The sequence below is a fragment of the Ranitomeya variabilis genome, chromosome 2, assembly GCF_051348905.1.
Source record: "Ranitomeya variabilis isolate aRanVar5 chromosome 2, aRanVar5.hap1, whole genome shotgun sequence".
Taxonomy (NCBI): domain Eukaryota; kingdom Metazoa; phylum Chordata; class Amphibia; order Anura; family Dendrobatidae; genus Ranitomeya; species Ranitomeya variabilis.
The window spans coordinates 184177042-184198083 of NC_135233.1; the positions used below are offsets into that span (position 1 = coordinate 184177042).

The following is a 21042-nucleotide window of genomic DNA, read 5'->3' on the forward strand; positions in this document are numbered from 1 at the left end:
ATCCACAACAATGTAAACTTAAGAGATGTTTTTGCATCTCTGTAGAACAAAATCTAAGACCTCTACTGAGTTTATATCTTCCTACTGGTAAAGTTCAGGTACTTGGCATTGCTGACGTCTGTATGACAGTCCCAAGCATGGCATGTAAAATGCCTGATCGTTATAGTAGTTACTGCAGATTTGTATTCCCACTTCATCTCCAGCGCATTGTTAGTGTGAATCTGTCACCAGCTTTTTTTCATTTCTGCGATATAACACATTCAGCCGCTTGCTGTAGTTTTGATAAACTCGATGTTATTTGCTGCAGATCTAACAGTAATGCTGAGCTTGGTATAACCCCCGATCACACCACAGATTGGCAGCTTTCTGCCGATACACAGTACACATAGAACACTGCCAATCAGTGGTAAGATGATTGAATTTGATCGGGTCCCTGCTTATTCCGCAAGTTATAGTGCTTACCAAATAAGCTGCAGAGGGAACCTGGATACATGGAGCGCTCCGGCTGATCAGCTGTCCGGCGCTGCAGGTGCCGGAGTCATCACTGTGTCACAACACATGTATGGAGAGCCCAACACACAGGCTCTTCATGCATGTGTTGTGACAGTGAAACAGCCGCGACACATGCACCTGCGGCGCCGGACAGCTGATCAGCCTGAGCGCTCCATGTATCCGGGTTCCCTCTGAAGCTTATTTGGTAAGCACTATAGCTTGCCAAATAAGCAGGTACCCAATTAAATTTGCTCATCTCTACTCTTCAGTATGGAGGACTATATGGCAGCAGGTTTACTAGTCCTCTTCTGATAATCTCCTGCTGATTTTATCAAATCTACAGCAAGCAGCCCAGTAAGTGACACATCACTGGAATATACAACAGTCTCTACATTATGCTGCTCTGAGATTAGGTTGCAAAAATCTGGTGTCAAGATTACCACTGAATATCAGTTCTCAAGTATTGTATTCCTTCATTATGTGATCAATTCAAGATCCTGCAGAACTTTACTGCAAGTAAACCAGAACTTTATGGCAGACTATAGTCTGAATCTCATCTGGTTTGACTGGCTGTAAAAGGTGGCACTGTAGGAAGTTTTCCTTTCCAAGTAGTGAAGTCTACAGGATGTATCTCCTTCATGTGTCCATGTAAAACAGAAATACAATACCGTAACGTAAGTAACCACCAATCAGAAAATGTTCTAAGTGATAGATGAACCATAATATGCAAGGGGAACAATTACCATGGAGACCCCCAACGCCCACCTAAGAGGAATACGGATTGTGTAGGTAAAAAGATGTGGATTCTGGATGTGTTATGGCACTGTGCACTGGCCCTCCTCACAGCACCCAGCTTGGGGCTCTGGGGTACGCACTAAGCACACCGCAGGAAGCAGTACCGAAATAACAACTACACATTCACAACCATCGGCTTTTCACCTAGAGTTATTACAGTGGTTTTTCTGGGATGTTTTTCCATTGTGACAAATTCTATTTAAGAATTTCAAGAGTTGCTAAGCTTTAGCAATGGAAAAAAAATGGGGAGGGAAAAATGACAAAAAAGAAAACAAAATGAGTGATAAATTGAAGCAATCGTTAGATGATGGAGGGCTCTGGCTTCAGGTAAAAGAGAGTGGTCCATCGCAGAGATCTCCTGTATCCCATCCTGCACAGATCTATTTTTTTTAACAAGGAGAAAAAAAATCCTCTGTGAAAACAGCAGCATTCCATGGTAGCCAAGGTGTAAAGGCAAAATAGTCCCTGCTGGGGACTGTCAGCTCCCGAAGGCACTCGTCTCGCAGCACTCTCCTAGTCGCTGTCAGACTCCTCCTTATATTTGGCTCGAATGGCTTGGCCATTTTGAAGAGGCATCTCTTCATAGTCACTCCTGCAAGCAACAAAGAAGAAAAACAGCTTTAACATAGGCTTTAAGAATTTTTTAGTTACTTACAGATATTGTAGAAAAGTATCAGCATTTGATACTTTGGGGCCTTTAGGTCCATATAGAAAACTTATTTTTTAACCCCTTAAGCTCCCTTCACAAGTCCGTTTTTTAAGGATTGGAAATATAGACACGCACACCCATTGTGTTCAATGGTTGTGCTGACTTGTCAGTTTTTATCAGCAACACGTACAAAATGTGTGCCGCACCTGGAGGACATCAGCGTGACATGTACCGGCGCCGGGAAGAAGCAGTACAGTTCGCGCGCGCTGTTCCCAGGTGCTGGTTGCTGAACACAATTCTTTATTTTACACAGAATGTACACAGAGGGTGCTGAATACAACCCCCATCATTGTCGCCTGGTCACGCTGATCTCAGGGACAATGATGAGAGCTGGCTTCAGCAGCCGGTGCCTGAGATAAGCGCGAACTGGAGCTGAACGTGGCACACGGACCGCTAACAGATACATGGAGGTCACATTCGGACATACGGACATCACTAGTACTGGTTTTACCTGTACAGGAATCATCAGGGCATGTGACGGAGGCCTTAAAGGGGTTGTTCACCACTAGGACAACCCAACCCCTTCTTGATCCAAATGTTTGGCCCCCATGAAATAATAAAGCTTAAAATCACCTCCTGTGTCGGCGCCATCCCAGCGGTGCCAGCACTTGCTCTCTGCTGCTGCTGTTGTGGCACGTGACACCGGCACCCAATCTGCTCTGGTGTCACTGTCCCACCTTCGGTCAAATTGAACATGAAAACAAAGTCCAGACTGCAGCGGATCTCAGACTTCCTTTTCATGCTCAATTCGTTAGGAAGCTGGAACAGTGATGGTGGCGGTATATAATGGAAAACTAGAGGAAAGAACCATGCTGACGAATAGGAATCACCAAATAAAATACATTTATTTATTAATAAACAACACATACAAGACACATCAAATATTAACCCCTTTAAGACGCAGCCCTTTTTCGTTTTTGAGTTTTCGCTCCCCTCCTTCCCAGAGCCATGACTTTTATTTTTCCGTCAATATGGCCATGTGAGGGCTTATTTTTTGCGGGACGAGTTGTACTTTTGAACGACACCATTGGTTTTACCATGTCTTGTACTAGAAAACGGGGAAAAAATTCCAAGGGTGGTGAAATTGCAAAAAAAGTGCAGTCCCACACTTGTTTTTTGTTTGGCTTTTTTGCTAGGTTCACTAAATGTTAAAACTGACCTGCCATTATGATTCTCCAGGTCATTACATGTTCATAGACACCAAACATGACTAGGTTATTTTTCATCTAAGTGGTGAACAAAAATTTTAAACTTTGCAAATAAAAAAAATAAATAATTGCGCCATTTTCCGATACCCGTAGCATCTCCATTTTTCGTGATCTCGGGTCAGGTGAGGGCTTATTTTTTACGTGCCGAGCTGACATTTTTAGTGATACCACGTTTGTGCAGATACGTTCTTTTGATCGCCCGTTATTGCATTTTAATGCAATGTTGCAGCGTCCAAAAAAACGTAATTCTGGCGTTTTGAATTTTTTTCTCGCTGCCCCGTTTAGCGATCAGGTTGATCTTTTTTTTTATTGAAAGATTGGGCAATTCTGAACGCAGCGATACCAAATATGTGTAGGTTTGATTTTTTTTTATGGTTTTATTTTGAATGGAGGCGAAAGGGGGGTGATTTAAACTTTTATATTGTTTTATATTTTTTTAAACTTTTTTTTTTTTTTTACTTTTGCCATGCTTCAATAGCCTCCATGGGAGGCTAGAAGCTGGCATAGCCTGATCGGTTCTGCTACATAGCAGCGATCATCAGATGCTGCTATGTAGCTGAATTACAGGCTTGCTATGAGCGCCGACCAAAGGGTGGCGCTCACAGCAAGCCAGCATCAACAACCATAGAGGTCTCAAGGAGACCTCAAGTTGTCGTGCCGACGCATTGCTGCGAGCATTTCCGGCCGCGCGGCCGGAAGCGGTAGTTAAATGCCGCTGTCAGCGTTTGACAGCGGCATTTAACTAGTTAATAGCGGCAGGTGGATCGCGATTACACCTGCCGCTATTGCGCGCACATGTCAGCTGTACAAAACAGCTGACATGTCGCGACTTTGGTCCCTTTAAAAACAGGGTGGCACATGTTAAGGAGCTGAAACTCCTAAACCCTTCATCCAATTTTAATGTGGATACCCTCAAATGAAAGCTGAAAGTCTGAACTTCAACTGCACCTGAATTGTTTTGTTTAAAATTCATTGTGGTAATGTCTATAACCAAAATTAGAAGAATGTTGTCTCTGTCCAAATATATATGGACCTAACTAACTGTGACAAGGCTCAGGCAATCAATAAACAGATGTATTAAATATACTAAACTAAAGGTAAATACAAGACTAAGCGCAGGCGTTACAACAACAGCACTAGAGCCTCGTGAGAGCGAGTGCTAACACGGAGGTAAAGGAGCAGGCACAGGAGGGGAGTATAAGCTGTATTATTTTATAGGGGCCAAGTATGGGGGATGAGAAGAAGTTATCCAAGTAGTGGACAACTTCTTTAAAGTAACAACTCTGGAACGCTCCAACATATCCCAATGATTCTGAGATTGTGATACAAAAAAAACATTGTACTTTATGATAATGGTAAATTAAGGCAGATATTTCATTTGTGAAAATATCGGACCTTTGATGAAAATTTAGCAATTATCAAGCTTTGAATTTTTATGCTCTTAAGCTAGAGAGTTACAGTGGGTACGGAAAGTATTCAGACCCCTTTAACCCCTTACTGACATCGGACGGGATAGTACGTCCGATGTCAGCTCCCCTGCTTTGATGCAGGGCTCCGCGGTGAGCCCGCATCAAAGCCGGGACATGTCAGCCATTTTGAACAGCTGACATGTGCCCGCAATAGCAGCGGGTGAAATCGCGATTCACCCGCCGCTATTAACTAGTTAAATGCCGCTGTCAAACGCAGACAGCGGCATTTAACTACCGCATCCGGCCGGGCGGCCGGATATGAGCGCATCGCCGACCCCCATCACATGATCGGAGGTCGGCGATGCTTCTCCATTGTAACCATAGAGGTCCTTGAGACCTCTATGGTTACTGATCGCCGGTAGCTGTGAGCGCCCCCCTGTGGTCGGCGCTCACAGCACACCTGATTTTCTACTACATAGCAGTGAACAGCAGATCGCTGCTATGTAGCAGAGGCGATCGTGCTGTGCCTGCTTCTAGCCTCCCATGGAGGCTATTGAAGCATGGCAAAAGTTAAAAAAAAATGTGAAAAAAAAATATATATAAAAGTTTAAATCACCCCCCTTTTGCCCCAATCAAAATAAATCAATAAAAAAAAAATCAAATCTACACATATTTGGTATCACCACGTTCAGAATCGCCCGATCTATCAATAAAAAAAAAGGATTAACCTGATCGCTAAACGGCGTAACGAGAAAAAAACTTGAAATGCCAGAATTACGTTTTTTTGGTCGCCGCGACATTGCATTAAAATGCAATAACGGGCGATCAAAAGAACGTATCTGCACCGAATTGGAATCATTAAAAACGCCAGCTCGGCGCGCAAAAAATAAGCCCTCAACCGACCCCAGATCATGAAAAATGGAGACGCTACGAGTATCGGAAAATGGCGCAATTTTTTTTTTTTTAGCAAAGTTTGGAATTTTTTTTCACCACTTAGGTAAAAAATAACCTAGTCATGTTAGGTGTCTATGAACTCGTAGTGACCTGGAGAATCATAATGGCAGGTTAGTTTTAGCATTTAGTGAACCTAGCAAAAAAGCCAAGCAAAAAACAAGTGTGGGATTGCACTTTTTTTTTGCAATTTCACCGCACTTGGAATTTTTTTCCCGTTTTCTAGTACACAACATGGTAAAACCAATGATGTTGTTCAAAAGTACAACTCGTCCTGCAAAAAATAAGCCCTCACATGGCCAAATTGACGGAAAAATAAAAAAGTTATGGCTCTGGGAAGGAGGGGAGTGAAAAACGAACACGGAAAAACGAAAAAATCCCACGGTCATGAAGGGGTTAAATCTTTCACATTTTGTTTCATTGCAGCCATTAGGTAAATTCAAAAAAGTTCATTTTTTTTCTCATTCATGTATACTCTGCACCCCATCTTGACTGAACCCCCCCTTAGAAATGTAGACATGTTTGCTATTTTATTAAAAAAGAAAAACCGAAACATCACATGGTCATAAGTATTCAGACCCTTTGCTCAGTATTGAGGAGAAGCACCTTTTGAGCTAGTACAGCCATGAGTCTTCTTAGGAATGATGCAGCAAGTTTTTCACACCTTGATTTGGGGATCCTATGCCATTCTTCCTTGCTGATCCTCGCCAGTTCCGTCAGGTTGGATGGTGAACGTTGGTGGACAGCCATTTTCAGGTCTCTCCAAAGATGCTCAATTGGGTTTAGGTCAGGGGATCTGGATGGGCCAGTCAAGAATTGTCACAGAGTTGTTCTGAAGCCACTTCTTTGTTATTTTAGCTGTGTGCTTAGGGTCATTGTCTTGTTGGAAGGTGAACCTTCGGCCAAGTCTGAGGACCAGAGCATTCTGGAAGAGGTTTTCATCCAGGATCTCTCTGTACTTGGCAGCATTCATGCTTCCTTCAATGGCAACCAGTCGTCCTGTCCCTGGCAGCTGAAAAACACCCCCATAGCATGATTCTGCCACCACCATGTTTCACTGTTGGGATTGTATTGGGCAGTTGATGAGCAGTGCCTGGTTTTCTCCACACATACCGCTTAGAATTATCACCAAAAAGGTCTTAGTTTCATCAGACCAAAGAATCTTATTTCTCATAGTCTGGGAGTCCTTCATGTGTTTTTTAGCAAACTATATGCAGACTTTCATATGCCTTGCACTGAGGAGAGGCTTCCATCGGGCCACTTCGCCATAAAGGCCCAACTGGTGGAGGGTTGCAGTGATAGTTGACTTTGTGGAACTTTCTCCCATCTCCCTACTGCATCTCTGGAACTCAGCCACAGTGATCTTGGGGTTCTTCTTTATCTCTCACACCAAGGCTCTTGTCCCACGATTGCTCAGTTTGGCTGGACGGCCAGGTCTAGAAGGACTTCTGGTGGTCCCAAACGTCTTCAATTTAATTACAATTCAATTGTGGATGGATACCATGTTTTGGCATAGGTGGTTTTCCTTTATTGGATGCTGCCCTTCCCGTGGTTGTTCCTTCCCGGTGAAAGACCTGGATATTCATTGCTTGCGTTGAGAAACACGTGATGGTGTCTCCGCGGCTTTTCTACATGCATTTGCATATTTCCCAATAGGGATGGGGGCAGTGTTCTGGATCACTGCGTTGAGAACCATGTGATGGTGTCTCCGCGGTGTTGGATGTTTTGATCTCCCCGAGGTCATTCATCCTTATGTTTATAGCCTTTTCACTAGGCACTGCTCCTAATAGCCAGTTTCCTACTCCACACTGATGAGGGGCAAATACCCCGAAACAGCTGTCTGTGGATGGATACCATGTTTTGGCATAGGTGGTTTTCCTTTATTGGATGCTGCCCTTCCCGTGGTTGTTCCTTCCTGGTGAAAGACCTGGCTATTCATTGCTTGCGTTGAGAAACAAGTGATGGTGTCTCCGCGGCTTTTCTACATGAAGTACAATATGTCAGAAAAAACACGTCACAGAATCAGAGGAATCCCTTGAAGCGTTTCAGAGTTCCAGAATTGTAAAATTTGGCCTGGTCATGAAGGTGCAAACTGCCTTGGTGGGAAAAGGGATTAAAATGTTGCTTTGGCCTCAAGTTTTCAAAAGGGATAATAGGAGAAAATAGGGGACACCATTTTACAAACTATACGTCTCAATAAATTCATCTAAGGGAGTGATCATATTGACACCACGGGTGTATCAAAGAATATTATACTATTGGGCACTGAAGAAAAAATAATTACATTTTTACCTCAAAAATGTTGTTTTAGCCCCAAATTTAAAATTTTTCAGATTTTGGCACCAAAATTTGTTACACAATTTCCGGTGAACGTGCTGAGACTTGGGAGGGATGGAGCGCTATTTGACTCTTGGACAACAAATTATTGTGTAGAGTTTGAGGACTCCATATACAAAACCCAGGGCCGTATTTGCCACTAGGCACTTGAGGGCACGTGCCTAGGGCGGGGCGACGCGGGGTGCGGCACCTGAGCAGGTATGTGTATTTTTTTTTTTATAGAGTCCGGTCCGGCCGGGGTCAGTCACCCCCCCCCCCCCCCCCGCCCGCCGCTGCCTCCTTGTCCCCTTGAAGACATCATGATACAATCATACTCACCTCACCTGCTCCAGCGATGCCTGGTCTGCTCTCAGTGACTGCACGCCCTCGCCTCGTCCTGTGTGAGCGGTCACATGGTACCGCTGATTAAGGTTCATGAATATGCATGCATATTCATGAACTTAATGAGCGGTACCACCTGACCGCGGCGCTCACACAGGGCGAGGGTGCTGCGCCGCCGCTGGGAGTCGGGACAGAGGTGGAGCCGGCCGGGATTCCGTTCTTCTGCGCGGTGTGAGGTGAGTATGATGATGACAGCCGTCAGCCAGGGAGGACGGGGGGAGCCGGGGAGGATGAAGCAGGACCGTGGATGGGGGGCGGCTGGGCAGCCGAAGAGCCACGCATTGGGGGGGGGGGGGGGGGGCGGATGGGAGATGACGAGTCTGAGCCGCCCGCACCCATGCATACAGAGGGAGGGGGAGATGAGCCACGCATAGGGCAGGGGGGATGGGAGATGAGCCAGCCACCCATGCATACAGGGAGGGAGGGGGGATGAGCCACGCATACAGCCAGGGAGGTGGAGATGAGCCACGCATAGGGGGATGGGAGATGAGCCAGCCACCCATGCATACAGGGAGGGAGATGAGCCACGCATACAGCCAGGGAGGGGGAGATGAGCCACGCATACAGCCTACAGGGGGGGATGGGAGATGACGAGCCTTAGCCACCCATGCATACAGGGAGGGGGAGATGAGCCACGCATACAGGGGGGGATGGGAGATGAGCCAGAGCCACCCATGCATACAGGGAGGGGGAGATGAGCCACGCATACAAGGGGGGGATGGGAGATGAGCCAGAGCCACCCATGCATACAGGGAGGGAGGGGGAGATGAGCCACGCATACAGGGGGGGGATGGGAGATGAGCCTGAGCCACCCATGCATACAGGGAGGGGGAGATGAGCCACGCATACAGGATGGGAGGGGGGGTGGGCCATTATACAGTATGCATGTAGCATCATATGTGGCCCTTATAAAGTATGGAGCATCATGTGTTGCCATTATAAAGTATGGAGCATCATGTGGGGCCACTATACAGTACTGAACATCATGTGGGGTCATTATACAGTATGGCGCATCATGTGTGGTCATTATACAGAATGGAGCACTGTGTGGCCATTATACAGTATGGCGCATCATGTGTGGCCATTATACAGTATGGAGCATCATGTGTGGCCATTATACAGTATGGAGCAAGTGCCGCAAATCCCATAGGGAATGAATGAAGCCAAATGCAGTGTTGCCGTAAGTGATCCGTTACGCGGCAGATGCGAAAAAACTGCCCGATCTGCTGCAAAAGGCTATTTTCACAACAGCGATTCTTGCCAAAGTCACTGCCGATAGCGTCATACTCACCAATGAGGGAGGCAGCGCTAAAAGTGCCTAGGGCAGCAGAAACTCTAAATACGGCCCTGACAAAACCCCTAAAGTAACAGAAGAGCAAGGGTAGTGACAATTTTGACTCCATGGGTATTTTCCTAAAATAACAAGCAGTCTACGTACATGTGTGGCAGATACAATACCCAATATGTCGTCAAAAATTACTTTGAGGTACAGTGCAAAGTTCATAAGGGAAGAAGCATCATATTGGAGTTCAGATGTTGCTGGAATAGTTTGAGGGTGCCATGTCATACTGACAGAGCCCCTACATGCATGGCAGATGTTGTGAACCGGTTACAGCCATAGATTGTATGTACAAGAAATGGACAATAGAGCTGGTGCAATTTGATTTTGACACGAAGCTCTGAGAATATGGTCATGAATGGAAGCCATGATAACTGCCTCTTTCCTGAAGGCATCACTGTCTCTTCTTTTGATTAACTGGCCTGGCATGACATCATCGATGTGGCATGACGCACATCACATCGTACTTGGCTGGCTAATCAAAAGAAGAGTCGCAGATGCAGTCCAGGTAAGAGGCAGTTCTCTAGACTCCCGTCTTGCAGCCACAAATTAAGGACATGGTTGTCCTAACATGGGGTCCTTCTAATATAGGATTTTTGTGGTATACCAGTTACTGTCTGTAGTGTCGGAGTAACAGCCTCTAAATATATGTAAAGACAATGAAGCTGGGTATACACATTGCATTTAATGTTTTACGGTAATTTTGATATTCTGATTGAGTGTGGATTTAGACTTCAGCAGATTACCATTTCAAGAAGACCCTTGAGTTAATAGAAACTGACCAATCCTTGCTCTAGCAGAACAAAAACTGCACTTTCTGTTCTTACTGATGAGATGAGAGTAAGCTACATATAACACTCATAGCCTAATTCCCATAGCGAGAAATGATGTACTAGTCCTTTTTTATAAAATATATAACTTCTTTATTAGAAACATTAAAATACAAACAAACCAAAAAACATGATCAGGTGTATGGAAGGTTGCACACTGAAACAAAATCATCAAGGGCCCCACCCCCCACCAGTTACCCCACTCTGTATATGAAACTGAGCCGCTAAATATTAAACCTCAGGGCTGGCTGACAACTGATATCGAGCTTGTATACAAGCTAAACTTGTATAAGGCTTCCATAATTAATTAAATCTACTTGCACCAGAAATTATATATGAAAAGTATGTAGCCACAGACAAGTACCGTGGAAATATCCACTTACTTAGTAATATCCATACTGTGACTATAGCACTATATTTCTAAACAGCCTACATGGCAAAATGTAAATTCAAGAAGCCATATGGATTATCCATATAACTATAACTGTAACTGGTGGGGGGTGGGGCCCTTGGTGATTTTGTTTCAGTGTGCAACCTTCCATACACCTGATCATGTTTTTTGGTTTGTTTGTATTTTAATGTTTCTAATAAAGAAGTTATATATTTTATAAAAAAGGACTAGTACATCATTTCTCCCTATGGGAATTAGGCTCTAAGTATATGGATGTGTCCGTAGTATAATGTCTCCACATGGGGTGTTTTGACTATAAGCATTATATATAATTTTCTATTTCTAAAATATTTCATCAACTTCCCCAAATATGTGGTATGGTTGTTTGTTGGCAATTAATATAACACTCATCTAGAATCACATAACTGAAATTGCTGGCAATCATGCAGGAACCTATTATACTGTATGGTAGTGCTGTTTTGTGCTGCCATTAATCCATTAATCAGAATATTCTTTTTGGAAAAGAATCATAGTGACTCCACAATTCTTGCTTTGTACAATTGATGAAGACACCATATAATATTAAGCCCTAAATATAACAAGAGGCAGAATGAGAATTAGGCTCTAGACTTACCCATATATGACATCATCATCGGAATCATTAAGCATTGAGAAGGCAGGATTATCCTTCAGCTGAGATTCTGCAAAAAGTTTAAGTAATAAATAAATGGTGAGTCCATTAAATTTCCCATCCCATTGGAGCACAAGCAGCTGAGGGCTACATCCGGCCCTCTGGCTGTTCCAGTTTGGCCCGCAAACGAGACAGCAGAAGGGCTGCAACAGTGGCCCACAGGCCAAACCATGCCATTCCACGCCCGCCATCCGCTGTCACTGCTATCCGCATCCTCGGGATGCAGACAACAGTGAATACATTGGGGGAGGACAGGGCCGCCGGCTTCATCTTCCACCAATCAGCGTGTGAGACGGCGGACGCGATGATGGTATTTCATCAAGATGCTGCTGGAACTCGTTGCACAGGAGCAGAATATCAGGGAAATGGGAGCGAGGCAAGTATGTATGTTTGTTTTTTTCATGTGTATGGGATATTTGTATGTTCATTGGAGGTTATGTGGGGTTCACACGGTATATATGGAGGCTATGTGGGGTTCACACTGTATATATGGAGGCTATGTGGGGTTCACACTGTATATATGGAGGCTATGTGGGGTTCACACTGTATATATGGAGGCTATGTGGGGTTCACACTGTATATATGGAGGCTATGTGGGGTTCACACTGTATATATGGAGGCTATGTGGGGGCTCATACAGTATATAGGGGGCTGTGTGTGGGCTCGTACGGTATATAGGGGGACCTCGGCATACTTCATTCTGCTTAATATTAATTGATATATTTATATTAATTCTAATAATTGTGTTAATATTAATATTGACCAGAATTAATTTCAGCCTATTGGTTTGGCCCTCCAAAACAGTCACGGTCTCTCATGGGGCCCCTGGGGAAAATTTATTGCACACCCTTGGTCTGGAGAATTCATAGGTTCAAGACATTGAATGCAATATAGTTAATGAGCAGCTATTTTTATATGTAAGGTAAAGGGGTGAGCTTTGCTTTATTATCTGCTCACCGGCAGTCAGGAGGAATGTTGAAAGGATTTGTCCGATTATCGCAGTGGGCAATTGGTCATTATCATCAGGAGTTCCCAAATGGCAGCTGCATGAAAACTGCTGGCCATTCCCATAAAATGCTGACTATGTAACACATTGATAGACCAGGAACAAGGGAGCTAGACTCTGTTTTTCCAGCACTTCCCACTGGGTCATAAAGAAGGGGGGACAAGTTAGGGACCCATCTTATGTAACAATCATATGCCGTAAATGACTCAAGTAAAAGTTATCGCTCTGAATATGCTGATGTAAAACATATATATCCAGACCAACACTTACAATTTTGTCTGCCATTCAATATAAGCCAATACTTACCATACAGAGCATTTTTAGATGGAGAATACACAAATGCTAAAGTGTAGAGATAAAAGTTCAAAAGGCCATAAAATGATAAAAACTCGGCTGGTGTAATTGATTAAGGAGAAATGGAATAAAAGAAGAAGTATTAGCAAGTTTACACTACAAACAGCAACATTCCATCCACACAATACAGTTCTGCAGCTTCGGCATGTTGTGTAGTAATAGTGGTGATGTAAATCAGGACACATTTACAACACGCAGGTGACAACATCAGACAAAGGATATAATTCTGATAATGCGTAGTCAGCTCAGCAACAAAATTATCTTGTAATACTTGGGACCCAAATCTTAAATACAGGATGAGAATGCTGAAAGACAGAAAAGCATGTGTGTGTAAATCTAGGAGTTGGAAACAGAGTGCACTCTAGAGTAGGAGAGTGCTGGCTACACTCACCTGGTGGAGTAGTGACAGGCACAACTCCTATGTAGGCAAGAAAAAGAGCTGCTGCTGCCCCGCGGCTGGGGGATCAATCCTCCAGGGGACATTGGATCCAGTTGGGTGGGCTGCGCTGCCGGGGTGAATCAATTCTTCAGGAACAATGAGGAAAAGGCTTTTTATTCCCAATGCATTTCATTTTTGAAGAACGGATTTACTCCAGCAGCGCAGCCCACCCACGTGTTTTTCCAACTGGATACACAAATTTATTAGTGACATCTACAACCTTTGTTCAGGGCAGAACTTCTACCATTGTTTTTTCAGATGAATCCTGTCAACAATTAAGCCATTTTGCTGGAATCTTTACAATGCAATGGTGGTAAACCTATGGCACGTGTGCCAGAGCCAGAGGGGGAACACACGCCATCACCTCAGCACTAGTGTGTTCCGGGCCCGGCAGATGAGGAGCTCAAGGACGCCAGCCCCTTCTTCAGCTAGATGTGCGCAGAGGACACACATCCAACTGGAGTGTATTGCAACGCACAAACTTGCCAGGTCCGTGCACTGCAATACATCCTGCTGGCCATTTCAAGGCCAGCAGCTGACGTTGGCGTACAAACGCCTGGGAGCATGGCAGTGACGTCATGCATTCCCCCGTCGTTGAAGTCAGCTGACAGCTTCAGAAGACGACGCGGTAGGGGAGAAGAAGGAAGGGGAGTAGCACTGTTTGTGTTTTATGCTTTTTTTCTATGTGTTGAACAACGACATTGGCAGGATGTGGGACAAATACCAGGAGGAGGATAAACCAGGATGAAGGGCATATGCAAGGATGGGGGACACGTACAAAGATGGGGGACACGTACAAAGATGGGGGACACGTACAAAGATGGGGGACACGTACAAAGATGGGGGACACGTACAAAGATGGGGGACACGTACAAAGATGGGGGACACGTACAAAGATGGGGGACACGTACAAAGATGGGGGACACGTACAAAGATGGGGGACACGTACAAAGATGGGGGACACGTACAAAGATGGGGGACACGTACAAAGATGGGGGACACGTACAAAGATGGGGGACACGTACAAAGATGGGGGACACGTACAAAGATGGGGGACACGTACAAAGATGGGGGACACGTACAAAGATGGGGGACACGTACAAAGATGGGGGACACGTACAAAGATGGGGGACACGTACAAAGATGGGGGACACGTACAAAGATGGGGGACACGTACAAAGATGGGGGACACGTACAAAGATGGGGGACACGTACAAAGATGGGGGACACGTACAAAGATGGGGGACACGTACAAAGATGGGGGACACGTACAAAGATGGGGGACACGTACAAAGATGGGGGACACGTACAAAGATGGGGGACACGTACAAAGATGGGGGACACGTACAAAGATGGGGGACACGTACAAAGATGGGGGACACGTACAAAGATGGGGGACACGTACAAAGATGGGGGACACGTACAAAGATGGGGGACACGTACAAAGATGGGGGACACGTACAAAGATGGGGGACACGTACAAAGATGGGGGACACGTACAAAGATGGGGGACACGTACAAAGATGGGGGACACGTACAAAGATGGGGGACACGTACAAAGATGGGGGACACGTACAAAGATGGGGGACACGTACAAAGATGGGGGACACGTACAAAGATGGGGGACACGTACAAAGATGGGGGACACGTACAAAGATGGGGGACACGTACAAAGATGGGGGACACGTACAAAGATGGGGGACACGTACAAAGATGGGGGACACCCACAGATGGGGAACACCCACAAAGATGCGGGACACCCACAACGATGCGGGACACCCACAACGATGCGGGACACCCAAAAAGATGGGGGACGTACCCATAAAGATGGGAACACACAAAAATGGGGGACACATGGATTGGGGGAGCATATACATGGATTGGGGGAAGCATATACATGGATTGGGGGAGTATATAAATATATGGTATATGCTCCCCCAGGATGAGGGGAGGACACCACCATCAGGATGAGGGGAGCGCACACCACCAGGGTGAGGGGAGCGCACACCACCAGGGTGAGGGGAGCGCACACCACCAGGGTGAGGGGAGCGCACACCACCAGGGTGAGGGGAGCGCACACCACCAGGGTGAGGGGAGCGCACACCACCAGGGTGAGGGGAGCGCACACCACCAGGGTGAGGGGAGCGCACACCACCAGGGTGAGGGGAGCGCACACCACCAGGGTGAGGGGAGCGCACACCACCAGGGTGAGGGGAGCGCACACCACCAGGGTGAGGGGAGCGCACACCACCAGGGTGAGGGGAGCGCACACCACCAGGGTGAGGGGAGCGCACACCACCAGGGTGAGGGGAGCGCACACCACCAGGGTGAGGGGAGCGCACACCACCAGGGTGAGGGGAGCGCACACCACCAGGGTGAGGGGAGCGCACACCACCAGGGTGAGGGGAGCGCACACCACCAGGGTGAGGGGAGCGCACACCACCAGGGTGAGGGGAGCGCACACCACCAGGGTGAGGGGAGCGCACACCACCAGGGTGAGGGGAGCGCACACCACCAGGGTGAGGGGAGCGCACACCACCAGGGTGAGGGGAGCGCACACCACCAGGGTGAGGGGAGCGCACACCACCAGGGTGAGGGGAGCGCACACCACCAGGGTGAGGGGAGCGCACACCACCAGGGTGAGGGGAGCGCACACCACCAGGGTGAGGGGAGCGCACACCACCAGGGTGAGGGGAGCGCACACCACCAGGGTGAGGGGAGCGCACACCACCAGGGTGGGGGAGAACACACCACTAGGGTGAGGGGAGAACACACCACTAGGGTGAGGGCAACATACACTAGGGTGAGGGGAGCACACACCACTAGGGTGAGGGGAGCACACACCACTAGGGTGAGGGGAGCACACACCACTAGGGTGAGGGGAGCACACACCACTAGGGTGAGGGGAGCACACACCACTAGGGTGAGGGGAGCACACACCACTAGGGTGAGGGGAGCACACACCACTAGGGTGAGGGGAGCACACACCACTAGGGTGAGGGGAGCACACACCACTAGGGTGAGGGGAGCACACACCACTAGGGTGAGGGGAGCACACACCACTAGGGTGAGGGGAGCACACACCACTAGGGTGAGGGGAGCACACACCACTAGGGTGAGGGGAGCACACACCACTAGGGTGAGGGGAGCACACACCACTAGGGTGAGGGGAGCACACACCACTAGGGTGAGGGGAGCACACACCACTAGGGTGAGGGGAGCACACACCACTAGGGTGAGGGGAGCACACACCACTAGGGTGAGGGGAGCACACACCACTAGGGTGAGGGGAGCACACACCACTAGGGTGAGGGGAGCACACACCACTAGGGTGAGGGGAGCACACACCACTAGGGTGAGGGGAGCACACACCACCAGGGTGAGGGGAGCACACACCACCAGGTTGAGGGGAGCACACACCACTAGGGTGAGGGCAAACACCGGGATGAAGGGAGCATAAACCAGGATGAGGGAACATATTCCTTTATATCTGCAGTCTGGTACCCCTGATCCTGTCTATGACTGCTCTCTGTATACGGTTTTTCTAAACTAGAACAGAGGTTAAATTGCCGTGTTGGCACTTTGAGATAAATAAGTGGTTTTTGGGTTGCAGATTGAGCACTTGGTCTCGAAAAGGTTCACCATCACTGGTATAGAGTATGCTTATTAATATCTCGCAATGATCTCAAAGCATTATAACCTACTGTAATGTGTAATACCAATAAAGAAGATGCTTAAAGGGGTTGTCCACTACTGCAGACATACAATCCATACAGTGTCCCACAGAAAATAAAAACAATGGATACTCACTTCTGTTTTTATTGTGAATGGGACACTGTATTGATTGAGTAGCGGACAAACCCTCTAAAAATGGTGTGAGATTAGAAATAAGGAAGAACCAGTATCCATTGGTCATGTCTGGCACTGCAGTTCAGTCACATTAAAATAAATGATCCAAATAATTAGATTTCTTGTGAAAATCTGTTCGGGAAAAAAATGTCTGCAAGCATAAGCAAGAAGGTCCCCAGGTGAGTAATGAGAACTCGTGCACAACTCCTAAAAGTTTGATGTTACAGCGTTATCCACCAGGAGAACATGACATTACTTCCATGATGCATGTTCATTTTCTTTAAATATCCCATTACATACCTGATAACAAGCACTAAAAACGTCAAAGCCGTAAGGAACTTTAACCGTAGATCTGAAAGGAATATCACAAGCTATTACCAAACCCACATAATAGTAATTCATATTACACAGTATATAAATCATATTGGTAACAATACTAATATTGCTGTCTTTAGCGAAAGCTGGAATCACAATACCTGGCCCGATCAGGGGGTCTCCTGACATGAAATAACTGCCTCATATATGCCTATGAGCCAATTATCGCCGGTCAGGAGACCCACCAGTTGAGCCTGACAGTGAGATCCAAGCACATACCTTGTATCACAAATATGTGAATTTGGCATAATATGCACACAAAAGTAATCTGCAAGCCAAAAAATGCAGCAGATCTTTATCTTCACCAGTTTGGTGAACCAGTTCTCTGTTTAGATACATAAATCTACTTAAAGTGATGGGAACATTGTAAATACACGCCACCATTTCTTCTGTATTGTTCCATCTTGCAGTAATCAATGTTCCAACATACAAGATTTGCAAACAATCTGCAAAATAATCTGCAATTTCGATATGGATTTTACACATTTCAAATGAGTATACAGCAGAAAAGAGAATCTGTCTGTAAAAAAGATTGCAGGATGCCCCCAAACTAACAGATTTTTCAGCATTATGTAAGAGGTGTTGTATTTATTGCACAAGATTTTTAGATCAGAATATGTAAAAAAAATCAAAGCGTAAATGGGGCGAGATCTGTACTCACAATTGTGCTAAGATTACAAGACAAGCTTGCTCATACATACGCTAAATGTATCCTGGACACTTTCACAGTATGCGTTGTTGAAGGTTATGGCAAAACAGACAATATAGTGAAAGTGCATTATTGTGATTACAGTTCTGGACTAATCAAGAGGTTACATTACAGGATCAGAGCAAGATAAGCAAAATATTATATTTACAAAGAAACAGGACCTTTGGTACAGATGATTTCACAAGGTAAACCTTAGAGAACTTGTACCAAGATTGGAAATTATCCCCTATCCATATTATAAGGGAGTAACTTCCGGATCACTGGGGGTCAGACTGCTAGGCCCCCGACCAATCACAAGATTAGGGTTCTGGAGAATCCTGGGTGAAAGGAGCGGAGGTAAAACATACGCACTGCCGCCCCATTAAAGGGAATCTGTCACACCCTGGATGATATCTATTTGTGAAGAGCGGAACAAAAATGGTTACCTCAATGAACCAAAAAGAATTTGTGATCAATATTGACCTGTCCATTCAAAGACATTTTAGCTATTGTGTGAAATCCTATTTTTTGTTTGTGAAACTGCCACTTAGGCGAAACTGTACTGTTTTGTTTGTTGTGAAACTATCACATAGCCGAAACTGTTTTTTTTGTCTTCTCTTTTCTCTCTCTGTTTAAACAAGCAAAACTTGTATAACCACTGAAACTATCTGTACAACTATATAAAGAGGGGATGGCACCTTGAAGGTAGGCGTACTTCAGAGGCTTCCCAGTGATATACTATACGAGACGTGTCTTGTGTATTATTTCTGGTGATTCCCCACTTCCAAAGGCTGCTCCGACTGAGTGTGGTCCCGACATTTCCTGGCGCCTGAACAGGGACCCGAGGTCTGTGTACTCCTTCAAGAACACCGGCAGAATACGAACGAAAAGAGAATCTGGGATAATGGACGGCAGATGAATAAAAACCTGGCCAGGTAAGAGACACTGTTAGATCTCTTATATCTGCCCTGCACTGTCCGTAAGATTTTCTGTGTCGTGTCCTTTAGCGGGTAGTTCTAGTAGAGGAGGATACCTATAGCTCGGGTTCTTGAACTACTTAGGAATTGACCACCTCACGGAGTACGGCATTGAATGAGAGTGAATGTGAATAGAAGGTGTGTGGAAGTTGGGAATAGCCCTATAAGCCACCTAGGGTGTTGAAACAGAAGAAGTGACTGTCCCACTGGGCAACGTGGTTGCGTCCTTTCGGGGAGACCTCCGCGCCTATGTTCAATCTCTGATCCTGTCTTTGACGAAAACCTGGTGACGGATAAGTGTATGATAGTATGAGCCCAGGACAGATAAATTAGCCTGGGACAAGATACGTTGTATTTTGATCCTCTGTCTGGTTGCATTTGTGTTGTTTGCTATAGGTGTAGGAATCAGGATTTTCTTACATCAACACGGTACGCAGAAGCCGTTAAACATCCTAGCTCCTTAGGAAGAAGGTAACGAGGTATTCTCATACCCAAACGCCACCTAGGGCAAGAAAAGAAAAAAAGCTCAGGATAAGAAAATGGGGAATAAGCAAACAAAGTCGGAACCAGAAGAATTAGATATCTATACTATCATAAAGGAGAGAAGTGGTGAAGATGCCACTAAGGGGCTGAGAAAGATTTTTAGTAAGTTTGGAGTTACTAAGGCAGAAGCCTTTAGTAGAAAAAAATGGGAAGGAATTCAGGAAAAAAAAAAAAGGCATAATCAGAGACAAGAAATGGATAGATCAGATCCAAGCGTTGATTGATGTCTCTAGGGTAGCAGAAAAAGAGGGATGGACATATAATCAACAGAATAAAAAGTGGTGTATTAGACCCGCAGGCTATGGAGAAAAACAAAATGTGGAATATAAGAACACCCCACCCCCATACCTTAACCCACATGCCCCATCTTTTCTCCAAACACCACCTCAAAGTTTAGCCGGACCAGGAGGATGGGTATGTCCGCACTGTGGACAACAAAATCCAGACTGGAGAAATGATTGCCTAGCCTGTGGTACACCTAGACATGGCGCTGTACTTGCCCCTGTTAGGGTAGTACCAAGACCCTTTAGGGAACCTGGTGCTGACGGAGTAATGGGAACTAGATATCACCAAACTCGACAATATTTCCCTTGGTCCCCCGCTGAAGGCATGTCTCTCTTGCATAACGCACCAGATCCCACCCAGTGTCCAGTTAGATTTGCACAATATATACAGCAAATTATGCAGACTCACGCTGGAGTTTGGGCAGATGGAGAAGAATTATGTAGAATGAAAATGACTCCTGGACTCTTCCAGGAGCTATTAGCAAATCTACAGGTACATAGGCCCCAGGCAGGAGATGGTGCCTTACAAACGATAGAATCAGGTACGCAATTTGTAGATCACTTAATGGTTTTCATGAGGGAAAAACAGAGGCAGAGAGGAACAACGGGAGTGGTGGCTCAGAAATCTGGATAATCAGTAGACGAATATTATCTAAGTGTAGAAAATAATTTCAGAGATGAAGGCATGGATCTAACCGCTTCAGGAATGATGAGGTTAGTTACAAAAACCTTTATAGATGGATTGTCTCCAAAAGTGAAGGAAAAGCTTAAGGCCGCAACCCCTGATTGGAGAACCTTGGAAGACCCACACCTGGCTAGACAGAAAGCTGTAGGGATAGAAATGGACTTAAGAGAAAATTCTAAGCCAGTAAGAATTGCACAGGCTAATACTGGCTCTGCTAATCAAAAGTTTACTTGTCATTACTGTAAGAAGCCAGGACATTTCCAAAGGGAATGTAGGAAGAGAAAAGCAGATATAGATTCAGGAACCTTT

The 21042-nt window shown here is 45.8% G+C and overlaps 1 protein-coding gene across 4 annotated transcripts in view; it reads right to left on the reverse strand.

The window, feature by feature from the left end:
* Positions 1 to 687: 687 nt before the first annotated feature.
* The window catches only part of TMEM181 (transmembrane protein 181), a 260203-nt gene continuing 239848 nt past the window's right edge, over positions 688 to 21042 (reverse strand). For all 4 annotated transcript variants that reach the window (XM_077283281.1, XM_077283284.1, XM_077283282.1 and 1 more), the window contains 5 exons: positions 17482 to 17533; positions 13116 to 13198; positions 12846 to 12935; positions 11477 to 11543; positions 688 to 1879 (listed from right to left, as the gene is read on the reverse strand). In XM_077283281.1, the coding sequence (XP_077139396.1) occupies positions 1801 to 1879; positions 11477 to 11543; positions 12846 to 12935; positions 13116 to 13198; positions 17482 to 17533 (371 nt within the window). In that variant the 3' untranslated portion in view covers positions 688 to 1800. The remainder of the gene's footprint in view (positions 1880 to 11476; positions 11544 to 12845; positions 12936 to 13115; positions 13199 to 17481; positions 17534 to 21042) is intronic.